The sequence below is a fragment of the Oncorhynchus tshawytscha genome, linkage group LG25 (assembly GCF_018296145.1).
Source record: "Oncorhynchus tshawytscha isolate Ot180627B linkage group LG25, Otsh_v2.0, whole genome shotgun sequence".
In the NCBI taxonomy this organism is placed as follows: Eukaryota; Metazoa; Chordata; class Actinopteri; order Salmoniformes; family Salmonidae; genus Oncorhynchus; species Oncorhynchus tshawytscha.
Genome location: NC_056453.1, coordinates 5,730,291 through 5,752,086, shown reverse-complemented (window position 1 = coordinate 5,752,086; position 21,796 = coordinate 5,730,291). Strand labels below are relative to the sequence as shown.

The 21,796-nt window shown below is 44.4% G+C and overlaps 1 protein-coding gene across 6 annotated transcripts in view; it reads left to right on the top strand.

Annotated features, from left to right (window-relative positions):
- Window positions 1–21,796, top strand: part of LOC112224099 (retinoic acid receptor alpha) — a 247,855-nt gene that overhangs the window by 167,584 nt on the left and 58,475 nt on the right. The window contains exon 1 of one of the 6 annotated variants that reach the window (XM_024387403.2): window positions 14,700–15,685. The exons of 4 other annotated variants lie outside the window; for them this stretch is intronic. In XM_024387403.2, coding sequence (XP_024243171.1) covers window positions 15,511–15,685 — 175 coding nt within the window. In that variant the 5' untranslated portion in view covers window positions 14,700–15,510. Of the gene's footprint in view, window positions 1–14,699; window positions 15,686–21,796 lie in introns of those variants that run through there. One more of the 6 variants, XM_024387404.2, reaches the window with a different exon arrangement.

Here is a 21,796-nt window from a genome sequence, read left to right as displayed (position 1 = left end):
GGTGCATATTGACTCTGTACCGGTACCCCCTGTATATAGCCTCCACATTGACTCTGTACCGGTACCCCCTGTATATAGCCTCCACATTGACTTTGTACCTGTACCCCCTGTATATAGCCTCCACATTGACTCTGTACCGGTACCCCCTGTATATAGTCTCCACATTGACTCTGTACCGGTACCCCCTGTATATAGTCTCCCTATTGTTATTTCACTGCTGCTCTTTAATTACTTGTTACTTTTATCTCTTATCTGTATTTTTTTAAACTGAATTGTTGGTTAGGGGCTTGTTAGTAAGCATTTCGACGTAGGGTCTACACCTGTTGTATTCAGCATTACACTGTAGGGTCTACACCTGTTGTATTCAGCATTACACTGTAGGGTCTACACCTGTTGTATTCAGCATTACACTGTAGGGTCTACACCTGTTGTATTCAGCATTTCACTGTAAGGTCTACTACACCTGTTGTATTTGGCATTTCACTGTAAGGTCTACTACACCTGTTGTATTCAGCATTACACTGTAGGGTCTACACCTGTTGTATTCAGCATTTCACTGTAAGGTCTACTACACCTGTTGTATTCAGCATTACACTGTAGGGTCTACACCTGTTGTATTCAGCATTTCACTGTAAGGTCTACTACACCTGTTGTATTCAGCATTACACTGTAGGGTCTACACCTGTTGTATTGATCATTTCACTGTAGGGTCTACTACACCTGTTGTATTTGGCATTTCACTGTAGGGTCTACTACACCTGTTGTATTCAGCATTTCACTGTGAGGTCTACTACACCTGTTGTATTCAGCATTTCACTGTGAGGTCTACTACACCTGTTGTATTCAGCATTTCACTGTAGGGTCTACTACACCTGTTGTATTCGGCATTTCACTGTAGGGTCTACACCTGTTGTATTCAGCATTTCACTGTGAGGTCTACTACACCTGTTGTATTTGACGTATGTGACTAATACGTTTTGATTTGAACTCGAGAATGCAATGTGCGCCCATCTTACCTAATTCCAATGCAGACGTTGAAGATGTTAGAATAACTGTCCTCATTTACTTTAAACTCAGCCAACAAGACGTGTAACAAACAGTAAAATCAGTAGAGTGTCAATCTACTATTCCCCCATAGTAGAAAGGTAGACCTATTCTATTGGTCAACTTGTCATCTATTCCAAACAGACTCTGGGACAGTTGTGGGACGATAGATCCCAAATTCAAAGAACCAGTTCATCAAAACAAGTTTTAAAGAAATAAGGCTGATGCAACAGATTAGAATATTATTCACCTAAGAACAGCAAAGCGCACATGGTATTATTAGGCTTCGCGCGAATGTTCGTTCCATAGTGCAATTAGTGGGAAAACACATTGTCAGAAGCGCACTACACATGCAAGCGTTTTCATGACCGCGATGAAAATGTCTGTTAGAAATGTAGACGGATCCAATAGAACATGAGATAAATAAGCTACTTGTTTCAATGCCATGTCTTAGTCTTTATAAAAATGATTGGGTCCGGATTTTGACTAGGGTACTTTGAAGCAAGGTAAGACATGCTTCATAAAGTGAAGTAAAAACGTTCAGGTTTCACACAATTAAGTAGCCTATATGTTTTCAATATTCATACTGCGTCCAGCTCACGTTGCAAAGTGAGACGCGCTGAAGCCTGCCTGCCTGCCTTATGCGCTGGAATGGCGAATGGGAAGTGCGCTTCAATTGCCAGTTGAGAATAGTAGCTCTTTTTAATCGTGTCCATCAACTGTTTTTAACACGCGATTGCATTTAGAATTGTTGTGCAATGTTTCATTTCTATAGCAACAGCTCTCACGCTATAGTATCTGTATGCTGTGCACGGGTGATAAATAAATATCATGATGCATAATGACTGACGAAAATACCCACGCACCTATATAATTCCAACAAATTGTGCAAATGAACCAAAGGACAATAAGCATGACTGGTCAAATGTATTTTCATTGACTGGTATTTCCATAATTGAATAGGCTAAAAGGCATTATTTTGCAAAAGCATTTTCTCCTGGACAATTGGCCAGAGACACTTTTTAATTTGTCTGCTTTTTTTCTCTCTTTTTTTCTCAGCCCAAAACCAGCTAAGAGAAACCCTGAGACATACACACACACAGCGCCCCACCAGCCCATCAGGGCACCTCCCCAGCTCATATTTTGGCTGAGGCTCGAGCAGGGCATTTCAGGAACACACCAGATAATACGCTGCCTGGCCATCCAGCTGGCAGACACACCTGGGGGTGCTTCAATGAGAACAGAGGCCGGCACTGTGCCAGCCTACTGCCCTGCCAGCCAGCTGCGAGGGAGGGAGGGAGGGATGGATAGAGGGAGACTGAGAGGTAGAACATTAGTTAAAGTGACAGAGAAAGGAAAGAGCGAGAGAGAGCGGTAGTAAGAGAGAAAACGAGAAAAGAGACGTGGCAAAAGAAAGGGGAGAGCGAGAAGAGAGTGATGGCCCTGTTAGCTCCAAATGAGCTCTGTCCTGCCAGGCCTCTCAGCTTCCCCCTGACACTCCTCTTCTCACCCACCACATTAACAGCTTCATCTGTGAAACACCCTTGCATGTGCTACATACACCCCAAACACATGCACAGTTTTGTTTCGATCACAGATAAACACACAATCACTTAGCAGACACACTCATACTTTTATGCATTTCCACACAATTTCACATGCATGGGCACAAAAGCTGGTATTTTGCTGTGAGGAGTGGTCCTGGGGATGGGAAGTGAGGGAAGCTCCAGAGGGAGAAAGGACAGGGGAAAAGGAGCATGACTCTTCATGCTGTCAGCAAGGTGCGGCTTTAACGTGGCGGCTGGGGAATAAAGAGTGTTTTTAGAAGGTGCTGCGAGGATGAGTCGGATAAATGACTTCTTCTTTCATCCAAAGAGCCAGGCAGAGACCCACCGGGTCAGGATGGGTGGGGCTGGTGTGTATGGGCGTGCGTGTGTGCATGCAAACCTCCGTTCCGTGTGTGTGAGTGTAGAGACATGTTTTGTTACCCCCTGACACCACCATAACATATGATGGGTTTTTTTCAGCTAACCCCTCCTTTGAGGAGTGAGTGGGAAAAGTAATGGAGCTTCGAGGGGTATGTAAGGTGGAACAATGGCCCTGAAATATTGAATAAGGAGTGAATGGGGGCCGGGGCTGGCATGACAATGGGGAAGACCCAGGGGTGAAAGTAGGGGGGATAGGGGAAGATAGATCATCAATCTCCCCTGGTTAAATATTATCAGGCTCTTTTGTGTCAACGCACTCCGAGAATAGAACGGTCCGCAAGGCTAATGATCTCTCCTTCTGGGCCATTCACTTTGTAATGCACTGTTTACCAACTATTGAGAGACTGGAGCTCTCTTTCTCTGTACTGCTTTGCAACACAGATGGTTCGGGTATCCATAGTGATTATGTATCTCTGTCACTGTCAGCGAATCTGGGAAAGCATTCAGAGTCTCGGATTAAAGGGTAAGAAGTTAACCATCTCCCAAGACAATAGCAAATTGATCAGAACTTGTCTTGAAGATGGAGAAACCTCTCAGAAAGAAACTTAGTCGAGCACTATTTGCATAAGTAAAGATTCCCTTTGGAACTTAGTCGAGCTTTGTTGAGTTGTTCTCTTTATTGCTGTTTGAGTGACAGTTTTATTCGTGCATAACTATCCGTTTATATTCATCTGTATAAATCCAGTAAAGGCCATGTAATTCTGATCGCACGGCCGACACAACAGTTTTGGATTTTGACCAACTAGGTCATTTGTCAAGGGCAAGAAAATGAGTGGAATTCAGAACGCCTTGTAATATTTTTACAGAATCTCTCCATTGAAGCCGTTGATACATAGGACAGGCATGTTCCACTAAGAACGATATGTCGAGGCTGTGGAAGGCTCTTCCATTGTTGAAGCTAACCGAATGCTAGCTATTTTCATTTGAACCTTTTATTTTACCAGGCAAGTCAGTTAAGAACAAATCCTTATTTACAATAACAGCCTAGGAACAGTGGGTTAACTGCCTTGTTCAGGGACAGAACAACAGATTTATACCTTGTTATCTCGGGGATTCGATCTTGCAACCTTTCGGTCACTAGCCCAATGCTCTAACCACTAGGCTACCCTGCCGCCCCTCGATGAAAGTCTTCTCCCTAATAGTGCACTTCCACTGTCAGGATTGTCTCCAGTGACGTTGACCCACACCGAGTTGTGGATAAAATGTCCAGCTCTCATCCAGTGGAGGAGGGATGGAGGGAGAGACATTGTTCTCTTATTGTCTCCTACACACACACACACACACACACACACACAGTGACGGGCTAGTATCATCATCAGCCACAGGGCTTCTGCTGAGGCAGGGGAAGGGGTGTGGGAGGAGCCCAGCCACCGCTATCATCTGAATTCTCTGGCCCCCATTCTTTTGAAATGTTGATGATTGCACCCCCACCCTCACCCCACCCTGCCTGACCTCCCTACACCACCACTCCCCATCGTTGCCTCTCTTCTCTTTAATGTGGTTTGGGGCAATGGAGTCATCCATTCCGTTACCACCTCCCCCCACACCCCATCACCTCCAATGGGTTTAACCCTAACCCCACCACCCCCTAGACGACCCCCCCAGCACCACAGCAGTAGCAGCATTTGTCATGCTGCGGGGTTTGTCATGCTGCGGGCTTTTGTTCCTCACAACCTGCTGGCTAAGCAGGGGATTTTAGATGTGCCATTTATATTTGAAATGGCTCTGCACATTTTTACAATTGGGGGTGGCTCACCAGGTTAGGCCTACAACAGGCCTGGACTAGGTGGATGGAAGGGAAGCACTATACAGTACCACCACAAACGGGACATACCATTATTTCAAATGATACCCACACTGCACAGCCCAGGGCTGTGCGCTAACTGCACTGCGCATCCATCCAGACACCCACCCACCATCCGTCGGCTCACACTTTGGCTTTGTGCTGTTCAACAATCAGCCATGCCCAACAAAGCGCCTACTGGCACCTCCCTGGGCACATCTCAAGTGTAGGTCACTGGCGAGGGTGTCATAATTCCACGGGCCTAGGCGAGGGTAAAGGGAAAATCCACTTAAAGTGGACCCCGCCAGTCAGCACTTCTCAATAGGAAATCCTCCCTCTTCAGCTCTTCACTTCACTTCAGACTCCAGGCTCTGAGAGAGAGAATGAAGGCATTTATACAGGGCCTAAAGCCCTAAGCTGAGACTGAGGCAGAACCTGCCAGGTAGCAAGGCAAATCAAAATCAAATCAAATTTTATTGGTCACATACGCATATTTAGCAGATGTTATTGCGGGTGTAGCGAAATGCTTGGGTTCCTAGCTCCAACAGTGCAGTAGTATCTAACAATTCATAACAATACACACATCTAAAAGAATGGAATTAAGAAATGTATAAATATTAGATTGAGCAATGTTGGAATGGCATTGAGTTAAATACAGTAGAATATAATACATGATATACAGTGGGGCAAAAAAGTATTTAGTCAGCCACCAATTGTGCAAGTTCTCCCACTTAAAAAGATGAGAGGCCTGTAATTTTCATCATAGGTACACTTCAACTATGACAGACAAAATGAGAAAAAAAATCCAGAAAATCACATTGTAGGATTTTTTATGAATGAATTAGCAAATTATGGTGGAAAATAAGTATTTGGTCATCTACAAACAAGCAAGATTTCTGGCTCTCACAGACTTGTAACTTCTTCTTTAAGAGGCTCCTCTGTCCTCCACTTGTTACCTGTATTAATGGCACCTGTTTGAAGTTATCAGTATAAAAGCTGTCCACAACCTCAAACAGTCACACTCCAAACTCCACTATGGCCAAGACCAAAGAGCTGTCAAAGGACTCCAGAAACAAAATTGTAGACCTGCACCAGGCTGGGAAGACTGAATCTGCAATAGGTAAGCAGCTTGGTTTGAAGAAATCAACTGTGTAACCGGGTGGAAGCCGGCTATTTAACAGTCTGATGATTGCCTTGAGATAGATGCTGTTTTTCAGTCTCTCGGTCCCTGCTTTGATGCACCTGTACTGACCTCGCCTTCTGGATGATAGCGGGGTGAACAGGCAGTGGCTCGGGTGGTTGTTGTCCTTGATCTTTATGGCCTTCCTGTGACATCGGGTGCTGTAGGTGTCCTGGAGGGCAGGTAGTTTGCCCCGGTGATGCAGGCCTGACATCTCTGTTGAGGAGAGCTAGAGATGAAACACTAGACTAGAGAGAAGAGGAGAGAATCAAAGCCAGCTAAGTCTGTTTTGATGAGGGCTCCGTCTCTGTTTTCTCATTCTGTCAGTCTCTCGCTCTCTCTCTCTAGGTTCACTGATGCTCTGAAGTAGAGGCCAGACCGGGATGGGTGAATACAATAGATAGATGGATGGGTGGAATGAACAAAGAGCTGGAATTGCTTCACTGATCAAAGTCTAATGAGGTAGTAGGGCCTTGGTAGAGCAGGGCTCTCTGCCAGCCAGCAAGCCTGGTCCGTCTCTTCCTCCCTCCCTGACTGCCTCTGCTATTTCCTGTGTCATGATTTAATCATCCTTCTCCTCGATTAGCACTAAGGCTCCAGTCCAGTGTAGCTAAGACTGGCCCTCCTCTCTCTAAGCGCTGGATAGAAACAGTGGTGTCCGTTTGTGTGTATAAACATAAGACAATGTCTCAAACCCAATTCATGACCCATTCTATTGGCTATATTTCTAGGTTGACCTTTTGATTTGGGGGATTATTTGCAATTATTTACTGTTGCACATATTCCCAATGGCCTCCTCTATGATAGGTTTTCTTCTTGATGGCTGCCTAGATAATTATGTCCTAGTGAAGGTTCCCGTAAAACAAGAAACCAGGTTAAGGCCGCCATAGACTGGGCCAAACAATAAAAGCCTTTATGGGGAGATAGGCCTGTGCCATAAATGCCAGAATCTGCTATTTGAGGGGCATTAAAGTGGACATGGGGCTTTCATAAAGATCCCTGCAAAAGCCGCATAATAGCCTTTCAGAAACCCCCACCCACCACAGACACATTTGAGTGCCACCTCTCTGATGTTGGATCCATAAAAGGCTCCTGCCCTGGGTCTGATGGAACCATAGGAAGAGGTGGAAGTGGGGCCATGTCTCTCGATACCGCAGCTTGTTCTCACATGGAGAGCCGTGTCCTCTACACCATCAACTCACTGTCAGTGGGCGCAGCTGCTGTTTTTGGCCAGCCGCGGCGAGCACACGGGCTGCGGAAAACCAGCTGTGTAAACGCACACAAACACACACATGGCTGGCAGCGGGGAGCAGGGTGATAACAGCAATGTCGCTAAGCCCATGCCATCTCTGGTATAGTGAAAACACCTGGGCTCCTGGGCCAGGCAGACACATGCAGCTCACTGTGAAGTGGAGTACTGGCAGACACATGCAGCTCACTGTGAAGTGGAGTACTGGCAGACACATGCAGCTCACTGTGAAGTGGAGTACTGGCAGACACATGCAGCTCACTGTGAAGTGGAGTACTGGCAGACACATGCAGCTCACTGTGAAGTGGAGTACTGGCAGACACATGCAGCTCACTGTGAAGTGGAGTACTGGCAGACACATGCAGCTCACTGTGAAGTGGAGTACTGGCAGACACATGCAGCTCACTGTGACTGGCAGACACATGGAGTACTGGCAGACACATGCAGCTCACTGGAAGTGGAGTTTGCTCACTGTGCAGCAGACACATGCCAGCTGTGGAAGTGGAGCTGCACAGTCACTGTGAAGTGGAGTAATGGCAGACACATGAGCTCATGCAGGACACACATGAACTGCTGCAAAGCAGAAGAGTACTGGCAGACACATGAGCTCACTGTGAAGTGTACTGGAGTAGGCACTATCTGTGTCTCTGTGCCTTTTGTGTTTTTTTGTTGCAAAGCTACTGGACCTTGCCTCTATTTCTTCTTAAGTTCTTTCTCTATTTGGTCTCTCCTGCTGGTCGGCCTTATTAGGTCGCACATAAGATATTATAAAAGAGAAGGAAAGCTTTGCAAAGCTGGCTTTCCTCGGCTATCTCTGATCTCCTCTGGGTGCTGGTATTAACCGTCTGTTGGCAAATGTGCTAGAGCTAGCGTGGGGGAGGATATGTGTGGAGAACGGGGATCTGGATACTAGCAGATGATGGGAAATCCAAAATTAGACGAGCAGGGCTGGACTGACTCAAACATGTCCGTCGTTATCTTGTCAGCAGACGGGTCTACTCTCTGTTAAGTGTTGTCGAGCAGACTAGCTGATAGAAAACACTACTTCTCTTTTACCCAACTTAGCCGTGAAACACTTGACTTTTCGACAAAAGTGTGTTGTTTTGTTTGTCTGTCCACTCCGATAAAGAACATATTGTTACAGGAAGTAAGTGGGGTAATACAAATCTGAAAAGTGTGAGAACACAAGCATCAAGGGACAGCTGATTAGATGTTGCTGAATCGTGGCCAACGTTAGCAAAAAAAAAAAAACGTTCTCCTTATCTTGCATGGTTCTATGCCTGTAAGCCAAGATTTTGTGATGGTTTGCCAAATAACTCCTTTTCATTTGACCCTCTCAGCACTATAGCAGTTAGCCCAATGACCTATTGTTTGTTCTAACCTGTAGACCAACAGCTAGCTATCTCCTGTCCTATGGGGGTGAATGGTGAGGGACAACATTTTACTGCTTCTTAACACCCTTGATGGGGCAAGGAGAGAGTGGCTGTAAAAAGAGTTTGACACCCTCACGGTTCAGGCCGCAGTCTTAAAGCACTCTGAATTCCCTCAAATAACTATTTCTCTCCATCCCCCATCCAATCTCTCCTCCAAGTTCGCTCCTTAATCAAGGGCATTGTGTTTACCCTCATATTCTTTTATTATGGTGCACTTACATAACAGTGCCATTTCTGCCAGGCAATAATGCTTGAATGGTGCTTTAATCTAGGCCTTTCCATCAGTGGGCTGTTGAGGCTTTAAGTAACCACGCTTTGAAGCCTGAGCCATGCAATAGAGTTTTATTTATATATATTGGACGTCTGTGTGTGTGTGTGTGTGTGTGTGTGTGTGTGTGTGTGTGTGTATATGTATGTATATATATATATATATATATACACACATCCAATCTCTGTAGCTTTCTGTGTTGTCAGGAGTGTGGAGCTTTTGAAGCCACTCTCTGTCTCCGGCATATTTGAGTAGGCTGGCTAGCTGGCACCGGCTCCTCCTCCTCCTAGGCTTTGCCTTCACACACGCCCGCTAACTTGTGCCAGAAGCCACTGACCACGTTCACTTAACCTCTAACTAGACGAGCTTGCCTCCTTTGGCTCAGTGTTGCGTGTGACAATCCCGACTCTCTCGCTCTCACTTCCTAATGTCCAAACGAGCCACTGGCTCCAGAGACCTGTCCTTGAAAGCCAGGGGCAGTGGGCACATATGACTGGGCACCACATGGCAGCGTGCCAGCGCCCTCATTCTCCCAGCTAACCCTGATGTAATATCCCCATGCAGAAAGGGAATAAGCACCTCTTTTGATATCATGGGATCAGACAATGAGTAGGACAGCCCAATGCACCATGGGAGCAGAGGATGTATCAGAGCAATTAGCGATCTGCTACATAGCTGACAAGCAACACAATATAATAATATATGCCATTTAGTAGACGCTTTTATCCGAAGCGACTTAGTCATGCGTGCGTGCATTCTCGCTCGCTCGCTCTCTCGCTCTCTCCACTCACTCACTCACTCAGCCTGAAAAACGGCACTCATTAAGTCTCCTGGTGCCTGCATAGATTCAGAATGATTCGTTATGTTTTGACGGAACTCTATTTGGCATTGACTTCTGCTGCTTTTCATGTCCCAGCAATGTGACATGTCCTCAGAAGGCCTGAAGAAGAGGGTTGGTTCCTCAAGCTTTCCCATGCCTCCTCTCCATGACGAGAAATTATCAACAATCCAAGTTTTAATGTCACATGCACAAACACAGTGAAATGCCTTTCTTGCTAACTCAAAACCCAACAATGCCATAATCAATAACAATGTAATACTAGAAAAAGAAACCTGTGAAATAAGACCTATAAAGAACACAATAAGTAAGCATACTATACAGGGTCAGTTCCAATACCCTATTTACATTGTGCAGGGATACTGGAGTCATGGAGGTAGATATGTATAGGGAGGGGTAAGGTGACTAGGCATCAGGATAGAAGATAAACAGAGTAGCAGCAGCTTGTATATGAGTGGTGCGTATGTGTGTAGAGTCCGTATAAATTTATGTGCATGTTATGTGTGAGTGAGCAGATGATGCAGTGTGTGTGAGTGTGTGGGGCCCTGTGAGTGTGTAGGGCCCTGTGAGTGTGTAGGGCCCTGTGAGTGTGTGGGGCCCTGTGAGTGTGTAGGGCCCTGTGAGTGTGCATAGAGACAACAATTGAGAAGAAAAAAAGGTTGAGGAGACAAGGTTAACTCAGTCCGTGGAGCTATTTTGTTAGCTATTTATCAGTTGCCAGACTTTGATGCACCGGTATTGCTTGCCGTGCGGAAGCAGAGAGAACAGTCTTGGGTGGCTGGAGTCTAACCATTTTCCGGGTCTTCCTTTCTGATATGAAGATCTTGGATGGCGGGGAGCTCAGCCCCAGTGATGTACTGGGATGTCCACCCCACCCCCTGTAGCGCCATGCGATTGGGGGCAGTGCTGTTGCTATACCAAGCAGTGATGCAGCCAGTCAAAATGCTCTCAATGGGACAGCTGTAGAACTTTTAGAGGATCTGAGGGCCCATGCCAAACCTTTTCAACTTCCCGAGGGGGAAGAGACGCTGTCGTACCTTCTTCACGACTGTGCACATGTGTTTGGACCATTTTAAGTCTTTGTAGGTCAACCATTATCTGCCACTCTGGCTGTGCCATCACAATGTAGAGGTCAATTAAACACTGCCCAATCTGAGAAATAAACAGGCAGAGTATATTTGTGTTTTCTGACACCATTACTCGTTGAGGCCAATCCTGTGAAGGAATTTCTTCGGTGGTATCTGCCCAGAGCTGGCTCTCTGTGGGCTCATTATCAGTCAAAGTAAACAGTCTGGGCCCTGCATTAGATAAGGGTCACAGTCAGAGGAGCAGGCCACCCCCCTCTGTGGATAATGGCAATAATCCCTCTAACACCTTCTCAGTCAGGCCCAGTCATGGCCCCGTGGTTCAGGCAGGGGAGAACGACTGCCCCTCTCATTGAAGCCACGAAGTTCAAGGCTGACCCTGGTACTGCAGGCATTTTGCAGAAAACAGGATCCCCCATTATAGCGAATGGGAAGATGGCAAAAAAAAAAAACTAACAAATGCCTTCTATTACACAAGATGTATGTCCTTGAACTGATTATTTTAAAATTGCACACAGAAGAAGTTAACTTGAGATACTGAATAAGAGGGGTCAGCACTGAGCTAACCTGCAACAGCACTTCCTGGAGTAGCTCAAACTGAGCATGTTATGTCTACATAAATCTCCCACATGAGACGCCATCTTAAGACTTCCTTGGCTTCACATCTGATAAATTGTGTACGCGAACAATACATTTGATTTGACATGGACATGAGTGGTGTCACGTGATCAATGGCATTGTCCATTCATATATATACTGTCATTGGGTTCAGGTGTAGGCCAGACGCTGGGATGTACCAATTAGTGATGCGTGGGTCAGCTGTTTGTTCACCTGCCCACAGTTGCTAATAACCCATCCGCAACGGCCCGAATGTGATAAAGTGAAAATCTGAGGCCCGCACCCGACCCTAACCTGCAAATATAGAAAATGCGCTGTACAGTCAGATGGCATAAAGATTTTTGGACAGGGGGTGCGGGATTTTTTTTTAAAGCCTGGTTAGGTAGGACTATGTTTCTGCTTTTAATTTCCAACATTTTGGTAGGCTATTTGTTATTCAACTAGTCTGTAATTAGATAGGCCTACATGCAGCTTCTCTTCTGTCATTACTTATTGCCCTAGAAAACTAAATCAACTGTTGCTCACCATAAAATGTCATACATCAATATAATGAATGTTTCAATCTAGTAATTTAGCTTCATCTGTAAAGATTTCTATTTCATCTCGGTTTCTCTCTCGCAGCAAAGACATTTATGGACCGGGGAGTTAATGCAATAACAAAACAATAAATGTAAAGATTTTCCATGCTAAATTTTGACTTGTTTTAAGGGAATTGAAAGATGTGAAAACGACCCAACATGTTTCTCATAAGATTTCAGTTTCGGCTTGGATGCATATTTTGTGGCTTAAATACTATCAGCTTTTATGATGCTAATAAAGATTGGACCTTTACAGATGGTCCCTAACCAGTCATTCATTCTCTTAAGATGCTGAAAGAAGTCGATCCTATTTCTCCACTCCTGTTCCAGAGTCAAAATGTACATTTTGTGTAACGTATTACTGCAGGAAATGCTTAATTCTGCAGGAGTTGATATATTAGGCTATGTGAGAGATTATAGACCTGGTCAGTTTCCAGACTTTCAGTTACTATTCCATTTAGGCCATCTGCATTTGGAGTGCGTACAAGTTAGTGCATAAAAAACCTCAATGTTGCCTTTTAGATATGAATTGCACAAGAATTATACATTTATGGATTTGTTTTTATGCATTGTTTTATTTTTATTTAACCCACCCGCCACCCCAACCACCCTTCATCCACACATTTTGTGACCCTAAACCCGTCCACTCCGTGGGGACTGCGGGTTATGAGTCAACCCGCGCATCATTATTACCAATCATGAGCCCTGGATGGGGAACTGGCTAAAACCTGTACTGTGATATACACAGGTATCAGGCCTGAAACGACATGTAGTGGGAATTCTGAAAGAGCGGGACATCATCTAACCTGGGACAGCTTAATCCTGGCGCACTTATTTCTTTGTTTGACGAGAAAATCAAAACTATTGTTACTAAACCCTTGCAGAGAAAAACCACATGATCAAAATCATGTCACTTCAATGGTGTGACATCATAGAGGGGGGGCAGAGCAAGCTTCAAACAGGAAGCGAAGCACACAGTAAGATCAGTGACAGTTTATTTTTCTGTTTTGATGTTAGGGTTATAAAACTGCATAAATAATGCACTGGTGTACTGGTGCATCAAAATATACAAGTAAAGGCAATATTATGTTTCAATTTTGTAATTGTCTTTTTGTCCTGCTTTACCAGCCATATGTAGCTAAAGTAGGACAACTTGGAGTAGCAAAAGTGGGGCAGTCTTATAGGCTTTTCCAATGGAGGAAATGCATCCCGTTTACATTAGCGACCCCTTGTACAGTACATTTTAGTCAGGGCTCTGGTTCTTGCAGAACTATATCCTGTTTGTTTCGTGTAGTGCTTTTATTAGGTCTGTTATTTGAGTGAATTCAGACAAAATGAGACACGTGTTGCATTTCCATCTTCTGTAACCTATTTTGACATCTGTCCAACATTCTAGCCCAACCAACACATGATACTGTACATTCCTGAAATCCTCAGGTGTTTCCCAATCACACAACATTCAAGTCGATTATCATTGGGGTACAATTAGTATTATAATATTGGTGTCCCAGTTTATCTAACATGCTGTCCCAGTCTAGCAAATGTGAACTGAAAATATGGTTTTGACTCGACCTACGTAAATGGGTGTGTCATGCCTCCTGTGAATATGATACCAAGTTTTTTTTGTGTGATTAGGAAACATGCTGAGGATTTCAGAAATGTATCGTGTGATGGGCTAATATATTGGATAGATGTCTGAAGAGGTTACAGAAGATGGGCATTTTTTGCTTTTCCAACTTATTCTGAATTCTTCCTATTATATGTTAGTTATATTATATAATATATATATATATATATATATATATCATCATGGTTATAAAGTTTGTATTATCTATTATTTGGATGGAAATGGAAAGTGTTTCAACATGGTTATAACAATTGAATACAAACTAGTGTTGTGTATTCCTTTAAGGAAGTGGCAACAATGTTGCACCCACACCAACTTGATGTCGACAACTTCCTTCAACTATTAGAAACAACTTTATATATTTGATTGTGGTTGTAAAAAGTGCCCATTATTGGTTACAGTGCCTGGTTGACTGTGACTCTTAGCCTCTGAGCAGAAAGCAGAAGTAATCTACGCTTGTTCATTGAGCAGCACTTTAGGGAGTGTGATTGTGTAATATCGGGTGTACAAGGTGGGAAACCTTGAATGATGTCAGGTGAGAAGCGCAGAGGCAAATCCGAGTCAGCATCTAGGTCATTTGGAGGTGAGGCTGCCTGTTTCCTTGAGTTCAAGAAAAGTTCAGCCGAATAGCGTTAGGCGAATTAGCAGACTGAGAGGGAAAAAAACGGAGGGTAGTGAACGATGAGAACACGGAGAAGGAGTCAAATTAGTTGGAAGGACGAGCCCAAATGACGAGGAAGGGTAGACAACTTTTAGGAAAATAGTTATAGGTTCATGGAATAATCAATTATGTTAATGAGCTCGCTGAAAATACATAAGGTTCATTTAAAGAGTTTACTAAACCTAATTATCTTTCAATACGCACTTCTGTAATAGAGACAGGCAGGCCGAGGCGCCTGCGGGCCTCGTTCCTCTCTCACCAATGCCCCGCTCTGGTTCTGGATGTCTGTGAAGGGTTACAGAAGAAGGGAGTGTAGGTGGAGCCACATGCCAGCTGCTGTGCCTGGTCACTTTCTACAGAACATGATAGCCACGCAATTTGTGTGGGAGCGAATTCGGCTCCTCTCGAAATACAAAACAAGAAGAACCGAATGTGTTGTACGAATCAGGACATTTTAAATGCAAGAAGGGCAAGATATGCACAGTAGACAAAATAAGTGGATCGGCGCACAGACAGCAGGCTGATTGTCCCGTTTGCGCTCTTGATTTGTGTGGACTATTTTACTTATCCCAGAGGACGAGTTGGAACTAAATACGGAATTTCATTCTGATTGATCAGCACCTGATCTCTTTTGCCTATTCTGATGTGGGTGCTGTGTAATTGAAATGGACTTGGACCCCTTGACGTGATTTCAGGTATTATTGGAGTTTGTAGGGTATATTATCTAGATTTCCATCTAGTTTACTATTTGAGGCAAGGCCATTGAACTGACCCGATGAAGTTATTCCGGTCGACTTTTCAATTCAACGAATCGTTCGGCGCATTTCAAACCTCAATTTTGACATGACGTTGGCCATTATTTTGAACGATGTGTTCAAATTGAGTGTGGGTCAATATTCCATACAATTATTTTAGTTTTGTAGCGGATTGACTCTAAACAACTAGTGGACCCGAATCCTCAAGTGTCGTGTCTATGAACGGATTTATTCCCTTTATTTTGAATGTATTGTAGTTTTTACCCTTTTGCACAGTCTACTGGTGGCAAACTGAAAACCACACGTCTGCTGCTCCTATTTTCGTGTGCCCAACTCGTTGCGCGCAGCAGACGTTCTTTCGCTCTCCTCGGACAACAATCGTCCCGCTTTCTCTCTACGTACGATGTATGAGAGTGTGGACGTCGTGGGACTGAATCCCAGCCCGAACCCGTTTTTAATGATGGATTACTACAACCAGAGCAGAGGATGTTTGATCCCAGAGAAAGGACTTGTGCCCGGAGCGCCTCATCACTACAGCACGTCCATCAGAAATCAACACTGGAACGGCTCGAATCACTGTAGGTGGCATTTTCACTGCCTCGTTCATTTCATTTCACTCATTGGCGAAGTTCACACGGAGCCCTTTACGCTCAACTATGCCACGGTGTTTCTGAGCTAAATATTCATGATATTTGTTCTCTGAAGTGTAGTGAATTATTGCGCTTTCATTTGTAACGGCTGACATTTTATTTCACATATAGCATACTATTAGGCCTATTAAATTCGTTTTAATCAGGTTAATAATCACTCGTTTATATCTCACGTAGCCTATTAAATGGTAATTACTGTATTACTTACACCATAACCTTGCATTTAATTGACCCACGTTTGAATTCCAGCCTTCAAAAACCCACGTTCAGCTTTTTTTTGCAATAATGTAAAGGTATCTTTATCGCAATAAAGCTTACAGTAGCCTATAAAGCAGGCAATGTTATCCAAGCCATTGGATTTGGATGAATAACCACGAGGTTTTATCTAGGCATACCAAAGGTAATCATATCAAACTTTCCTGCTGGCGGCAGGTAGCCTAGTGGTTAGGGCGTTGGGCCAGTAACGTTGCTGGATCGAATCCCTGAGCTGATCTGACAAATCTGTTGTTCTGCCACTGAACAAGGCAGTTAACCCACTGTTCCTAGGCCGTCATTGACAATAAGAATATGTTCTCAACTGACTTGCCTCGTTAAATAAAGGTTAAATAAATAACAAATAAAACTGCAATAACCTCTTCTAGATACACACCTCATAAAAAATTCTGAAATGTTTTCCATTGGGGATAAATATTCATTTGAAGACCTGTAAGGGGTAATTATGCAGATCTGTAGTCATTATATGATTATTGATATGTATTTGTTTTTGTGTATTAATACACTTTTGTTTTGGAATTTGCTCTTTTGTTTTTATTTAACATTTCTTTAACTAGGCAAGTCAGTTAAGAACTAATTCTTATTTACAATGAGGGCCTACTAAAAGACAAAAGCCCCCCTGCGGGGATGGAGGCTGTGATTAAAAATAATAAATCAAATTAAAATATCGGACAAAACACATCACGACAAGAGACAACACGACATAAAGATAGACCGACGACCAAAACAGCATGGCAGCAACACAACATGGTAGCAGCACAAAACAGGGTACAAACATTATTGGGCACAGACAAATCAAATGTATTTATATAGCCCTTCGTACATCAGCTTATATCTCAAAGTGCTGTACAGAAACCCAGCCTAAAACCCCAAACAGCAAGCAATGCAGGTGTTGAAGCACGTTGGCTAGGAAAAACTCCCTAGAAAGGCCAAAACCTAGGAAGAAACCTAGAGAGGAACCAGGCTATGAGGGGTAGCCAGTCCTCTTCTGGCTGTGCCGGGTGGAGATTATAACAGAACATGGCCAGGATGTTCAAATGTTTATAAATTACCAGCATGGTGAAATAATAGATCTGGGACAGGTAGCACGTCCGGTGAACAGGTCAGGATTCCATAGCCGCAGGCAGAACAGTTGAAACTGGAGCAGCAGCACGGCCAGGTGGACTGGGGACAGCAAGGAGTCATCATGCCAGGTAGTCTTGAGGCATGGTCCTAGGGCTCAGGTCCTCCGAGAGAGAGAGAAAGAAAGAGAGAATTAGAGAGAGCATACTTAAATTCACACAGGACACTGGATAAGACAGAAGTACTCCAGATATAACAAACTGACCCTAGCCCCCCGACACAAACTACTGCAGCATAAATACTGGAGGCTGAGACAGGAGGGGTCAGGAGACACTGTGGCCCCTTCTGATGATACCCCCGGACAGGGCCAAACAGGAAGGATATAACCCCACCCACTTTGCCAAAGCACAGCCCCTACACCACTAGAGGGATATCTTCAACCACCAACTTACCATCCTAAGACAAGGCCGAGTATAGCCCACAAAAAAGACGAAAACGTCATTTTTTTGTTGTAAATTGAAATTTGCACCTCTGCCTTTGCGGGATGCATGGGGGATATGGTCACTAGTGTCACCAGGAGGTGAGGCCTCATTTAACACAGTAAATTCATCAGGCTTAAGCCATGTTTCAGTCAGGCCAATCACATCAAGATTGTGATCAGTGATTAGTTCATTGATGTAAAGGATCTAACATTAAGTAGCCCTATTTTGAGATGAGGTATCACGATCTCTTTCAATAATGTCAGGAATGGAGGAGGTCTTTATCCTAGTGAGATTGCTAAGGCGAACACCGCCATGTTTAGTTTTGCCCAACCCAGGTCGAGGCACAGACACTGTCTCAATGGGGATAGCTGAGCTGACTATGCTAGTGGCAGACTCCACTAAGCTGGCAGGCTGGCTAACAGCCTGCTGCCTGGCCTGCACCCTATTTTATTGTGGAGCTAGAGGAGTTAGAGCCCTGTCTATGTTGGTAGATAAGATGAGAGCAACCCTCCAGCTAGGATGGAGTCCGTCACTCCTCAGCAGGCCAGGCTTGGTCCTGTTTGTAGTTGAGTCCCAGAAAGAGGGCCAATTATCTACAAATTCTATCTTTTGGGAGGGGCAGAAAACAGTTTTCAACCAGCAATTGAGTTGTGAGACTGCTGTAGAGCTCATCACTCCCCCTAACTGGGAGGGGGCCAGAGACAATTACTCAATGCCGACACATCTTTCTAGCTGATTTACACGCTGAAGCTATGTTGGTGCCGACGTGGATAACAATATCTCTATACTCTCTATACTCGCCAGTTTTAGCTTTAGCCAGCACCATCTTTGGATTAGCCTTAACGTCGGTAGCCCTGCCCCCTGTTAACAGTGTTTGATCGCTGGATGATTCGTTTTAAGTCTAATACTGCGGGTAATGGAGTCGCCAATGACTAGGGTTTTCAATTTGTCAGAGCTAATGGTGGGAGGCTTCGGCGTCTCAGACCCCGTAACGGGAGGAGTAGAGACGAGAAGGCTCGGCCTCAGACTCCGACTCGCTTCTTAATGGGGGAAACCGGTTGAAAGTTTCTGTCGGCTGAATGAGCGACACCGGTTGAGCATTCCTACAGCAGTTCCCTCCAGAAACCATGAGAAAGTTGTCCGGCTGCGGGGACCGTGCGAGGGGATTTATACTAACGTTACTATCTGTACTTACTGGTGGCATAGACGCTGTTTCATCCTTTCCTACACTGAAATTACCCTTGCCTAACGATTGCGTCTGAAGCTGGGCTTGCAACATGGCTATCTTCGCCGTAAGGCGATCGTTCTCCTGTATATTATGAGTACAGCGACTGCAATTAGAAGGCATCATGTTAATGTTACTACTTAGCTTCGGCTGTTGGAGGTCCTGACGAACCACGTCCAGATAAAGCGTCCGGAGTGAAAAAGTTGAATGGAAAAAAGTTGAGTGAGGGAAAACAACTAAAAATATAAATGGTAATTAAAAAGTAAAAACCGTAAAGTTGTAAGGTTGGCAACAAAACGCACAGCAACACGTAAACAAGTCTGCAAGTTGTGACCGGAAATGGCGTCAAAAAAAGTCTGAGCAGGTCTAGAGTCTCTCAACAGCACTAAGGGTAAGAAGGTAGAGACAACAATAAATCACACAAAGCAGCCACAACAGTCAGTGTCCATGATTGATTCTTTGAATCATGGACACTCTTACTGACAGTTGTGGCTATCCCCATATGTCAAATGGGGATAGTGGCATATTGCTGAACATATAGCATATAAGTCAATCAAAAAAAGTGCTTCAATGACCAAATGTCATCAGAAGTTATTATTTATTCTATAAAGAGTGTACAGGTGGAGGAAAATGGTCCCCCCTGCTCCACTCACAGAAATGTCTCTAGATTATATCTGGAGCAATGGAGATCATTTTATTGTGGCAACAAAGTACCATTCTCTACCTCCGCTGGGGGTAACCTGCTGTGCCACTAGTGACAAAGCACACTGGGACTTTAAGGTAGAAGTGGTCTGCTTGTTCATTACTGCTGAGTGACCAAAATAGCCTCTCAAATCCTGAGAACGGAACATATCCTCAGTAAATCTGGACTATGTAAATGAGAACATGTGTATATCTCATCAGGGTATTGACAAATGTACCCAGGCCCCAGGGTTTGTCATATGAATATCTGTCCTGCCTGACCTGATTTTGTGTTTACTGAAAGTCATAAGGTTTGGACAGAGATGGGGATTAGACATTGAGAAACATATTGACAACAAGACCAATCACAGACAGAAACTCCTCACATGCTGCTGGTCTTGTTTGGGAGGTTACATCTCTACTAGGGTTAAAGCAATACAACTCCTCAGCAACACAACACAGGCAGCAAAAGCCCTTACTGAGCTGTGGACTCCACCGTGTACACTATTATTGTATTGGTCCAGTGAGCGGCTCTAGTCGTGGCATTGATTTGAACCATGTGAGCTAATATGCGAAAGGCTAGCTGAGGGGAAAACCAGGAAAAGACCTCTGATCCCAAGCTCTTGCACACATTGTTGTTCTCATAGGAGTAGTGGGGAGAGGTCTGCCTTACTGCCTGGACGCGATAAAAAGTTTAGTGCCCAATGGGGGAAACTAAGGGGGGTTGGAGGGAGTCGGAGGGTAGGGAGTCGGTGGGGTTGTACATAATGTCCTTTGGTGTCATCACATGGCTTTGGAGGCTTATTGGATCACGGGTAAAAAATATTTAAAAAACAGCCATAGTAGTACAAGATTCTGTTTCTATTTGCGGGGGGATATATCTTAACCAAAGAGGGCTAGGATAGTCCAATGTCTGGTGCACCTATCTCAATTATTCATCAGATGACCCTTCAGAAGTCCTCTCAACTCTGAGTACATTCAGTGAAATCAGTCTAAAACTGCCTCTAAGAAACATGATCAGCTGCCACTAGTCACTGTATTATATATTGACATGCTCCAGGTGAGCGGTGTTATCACTATCCAGCCATGTCAGTGAGTCGCGTTCATCAAAGGGAACAACAACCGCAGTAGTAATCTGTTATTGTGTTGTAGAACAATGCCAGGTCTCATCGACGGGTTCAAGCAGATTTAAATGCACTTGATTCCATTCCTTTCAAGAGGGCTGCTGCTGCCAGAATCCTTACAGCAATTACTGGCTCATGCATGAAGGAATGCGCATGGCCCTTTTCACATGACTGTCACACACTGCACGGGGAGGGGGGTTGTTGGTGGGGTAAGGATGACACATGGTGGGCTCCAGTCACTGCGAGAGAACTCCGGCTTGGACTCCATCTCTGAGGCTGTCATATGGTTTGTTGGGTTTGCTCGCCGACACCAGCCCATGGAGCAGAGTTTTAACTGATTCTTTTTTTTATCAAGGCAGAACTGCCAAATACTGACCTATTGGCTCTAATCGCCTGTATTGGAGGGGGGTTGTTAACTGCTTGCCTAATCGGACTCGTGGTATTTAAGTGCGGAAGTCCTTTCGGAGTGGGGGGAATTTGGTAGAAAAAACAGATGGTATTTTTGTTTTCCAATGCTAAGGACTGTAATAGCCGGAGCAATTTGGGCAGGGCGAGTGAAGAGGGAATTAGTTTAAGGGGAAGAGTTCCAGTTTGCTTGTGAAGTGTAAACCCGTGCGGTTTCTCCTAGGGCTGAGGACTTACAGCGTCATACAGCGTAGCGAGACTGCCCTGTAATTGTTTGTGCTGTTATTACAGCGCATGGAAACTGTGGCTGGTCTGTTTGGACGCTGCGATTGCCAAACGATTGTGGTGTTGGCTTTGCAAATGAGCTATGGATATTGTTTCCGCCCCTGACATACAAGCTGCACCTGGCATTATGCACCAGGGACTTGAAAGAGTTCATAAATAACTTTGCATAAAAAGACGTCAGTTCCACTAAACCCCCAAAAAGCTGGTGTTTTGTAACACTGCAATGTGGAGATGCTGAGCATAACAACTGTGGGAAAAATGGTCATCCAACCAGGCTTGTGGTAGAATGGATTCACATTTTGAATCTGATGTTCTATATACTCTGAATGCAACATGTAATGTGTTGGTCCCATATTTCATGAGCTGAAATAAAAGATCCCAGAAATGTTCCATATGCACAAAAAGCTTCTTACTCTCAACTTTTGGGCACTAATTTGTTTTCATCCCTGTTAGTGAGCATTTCTCTGCCAAGATAATCCACCCAGCTGACAGGTGTGGCATA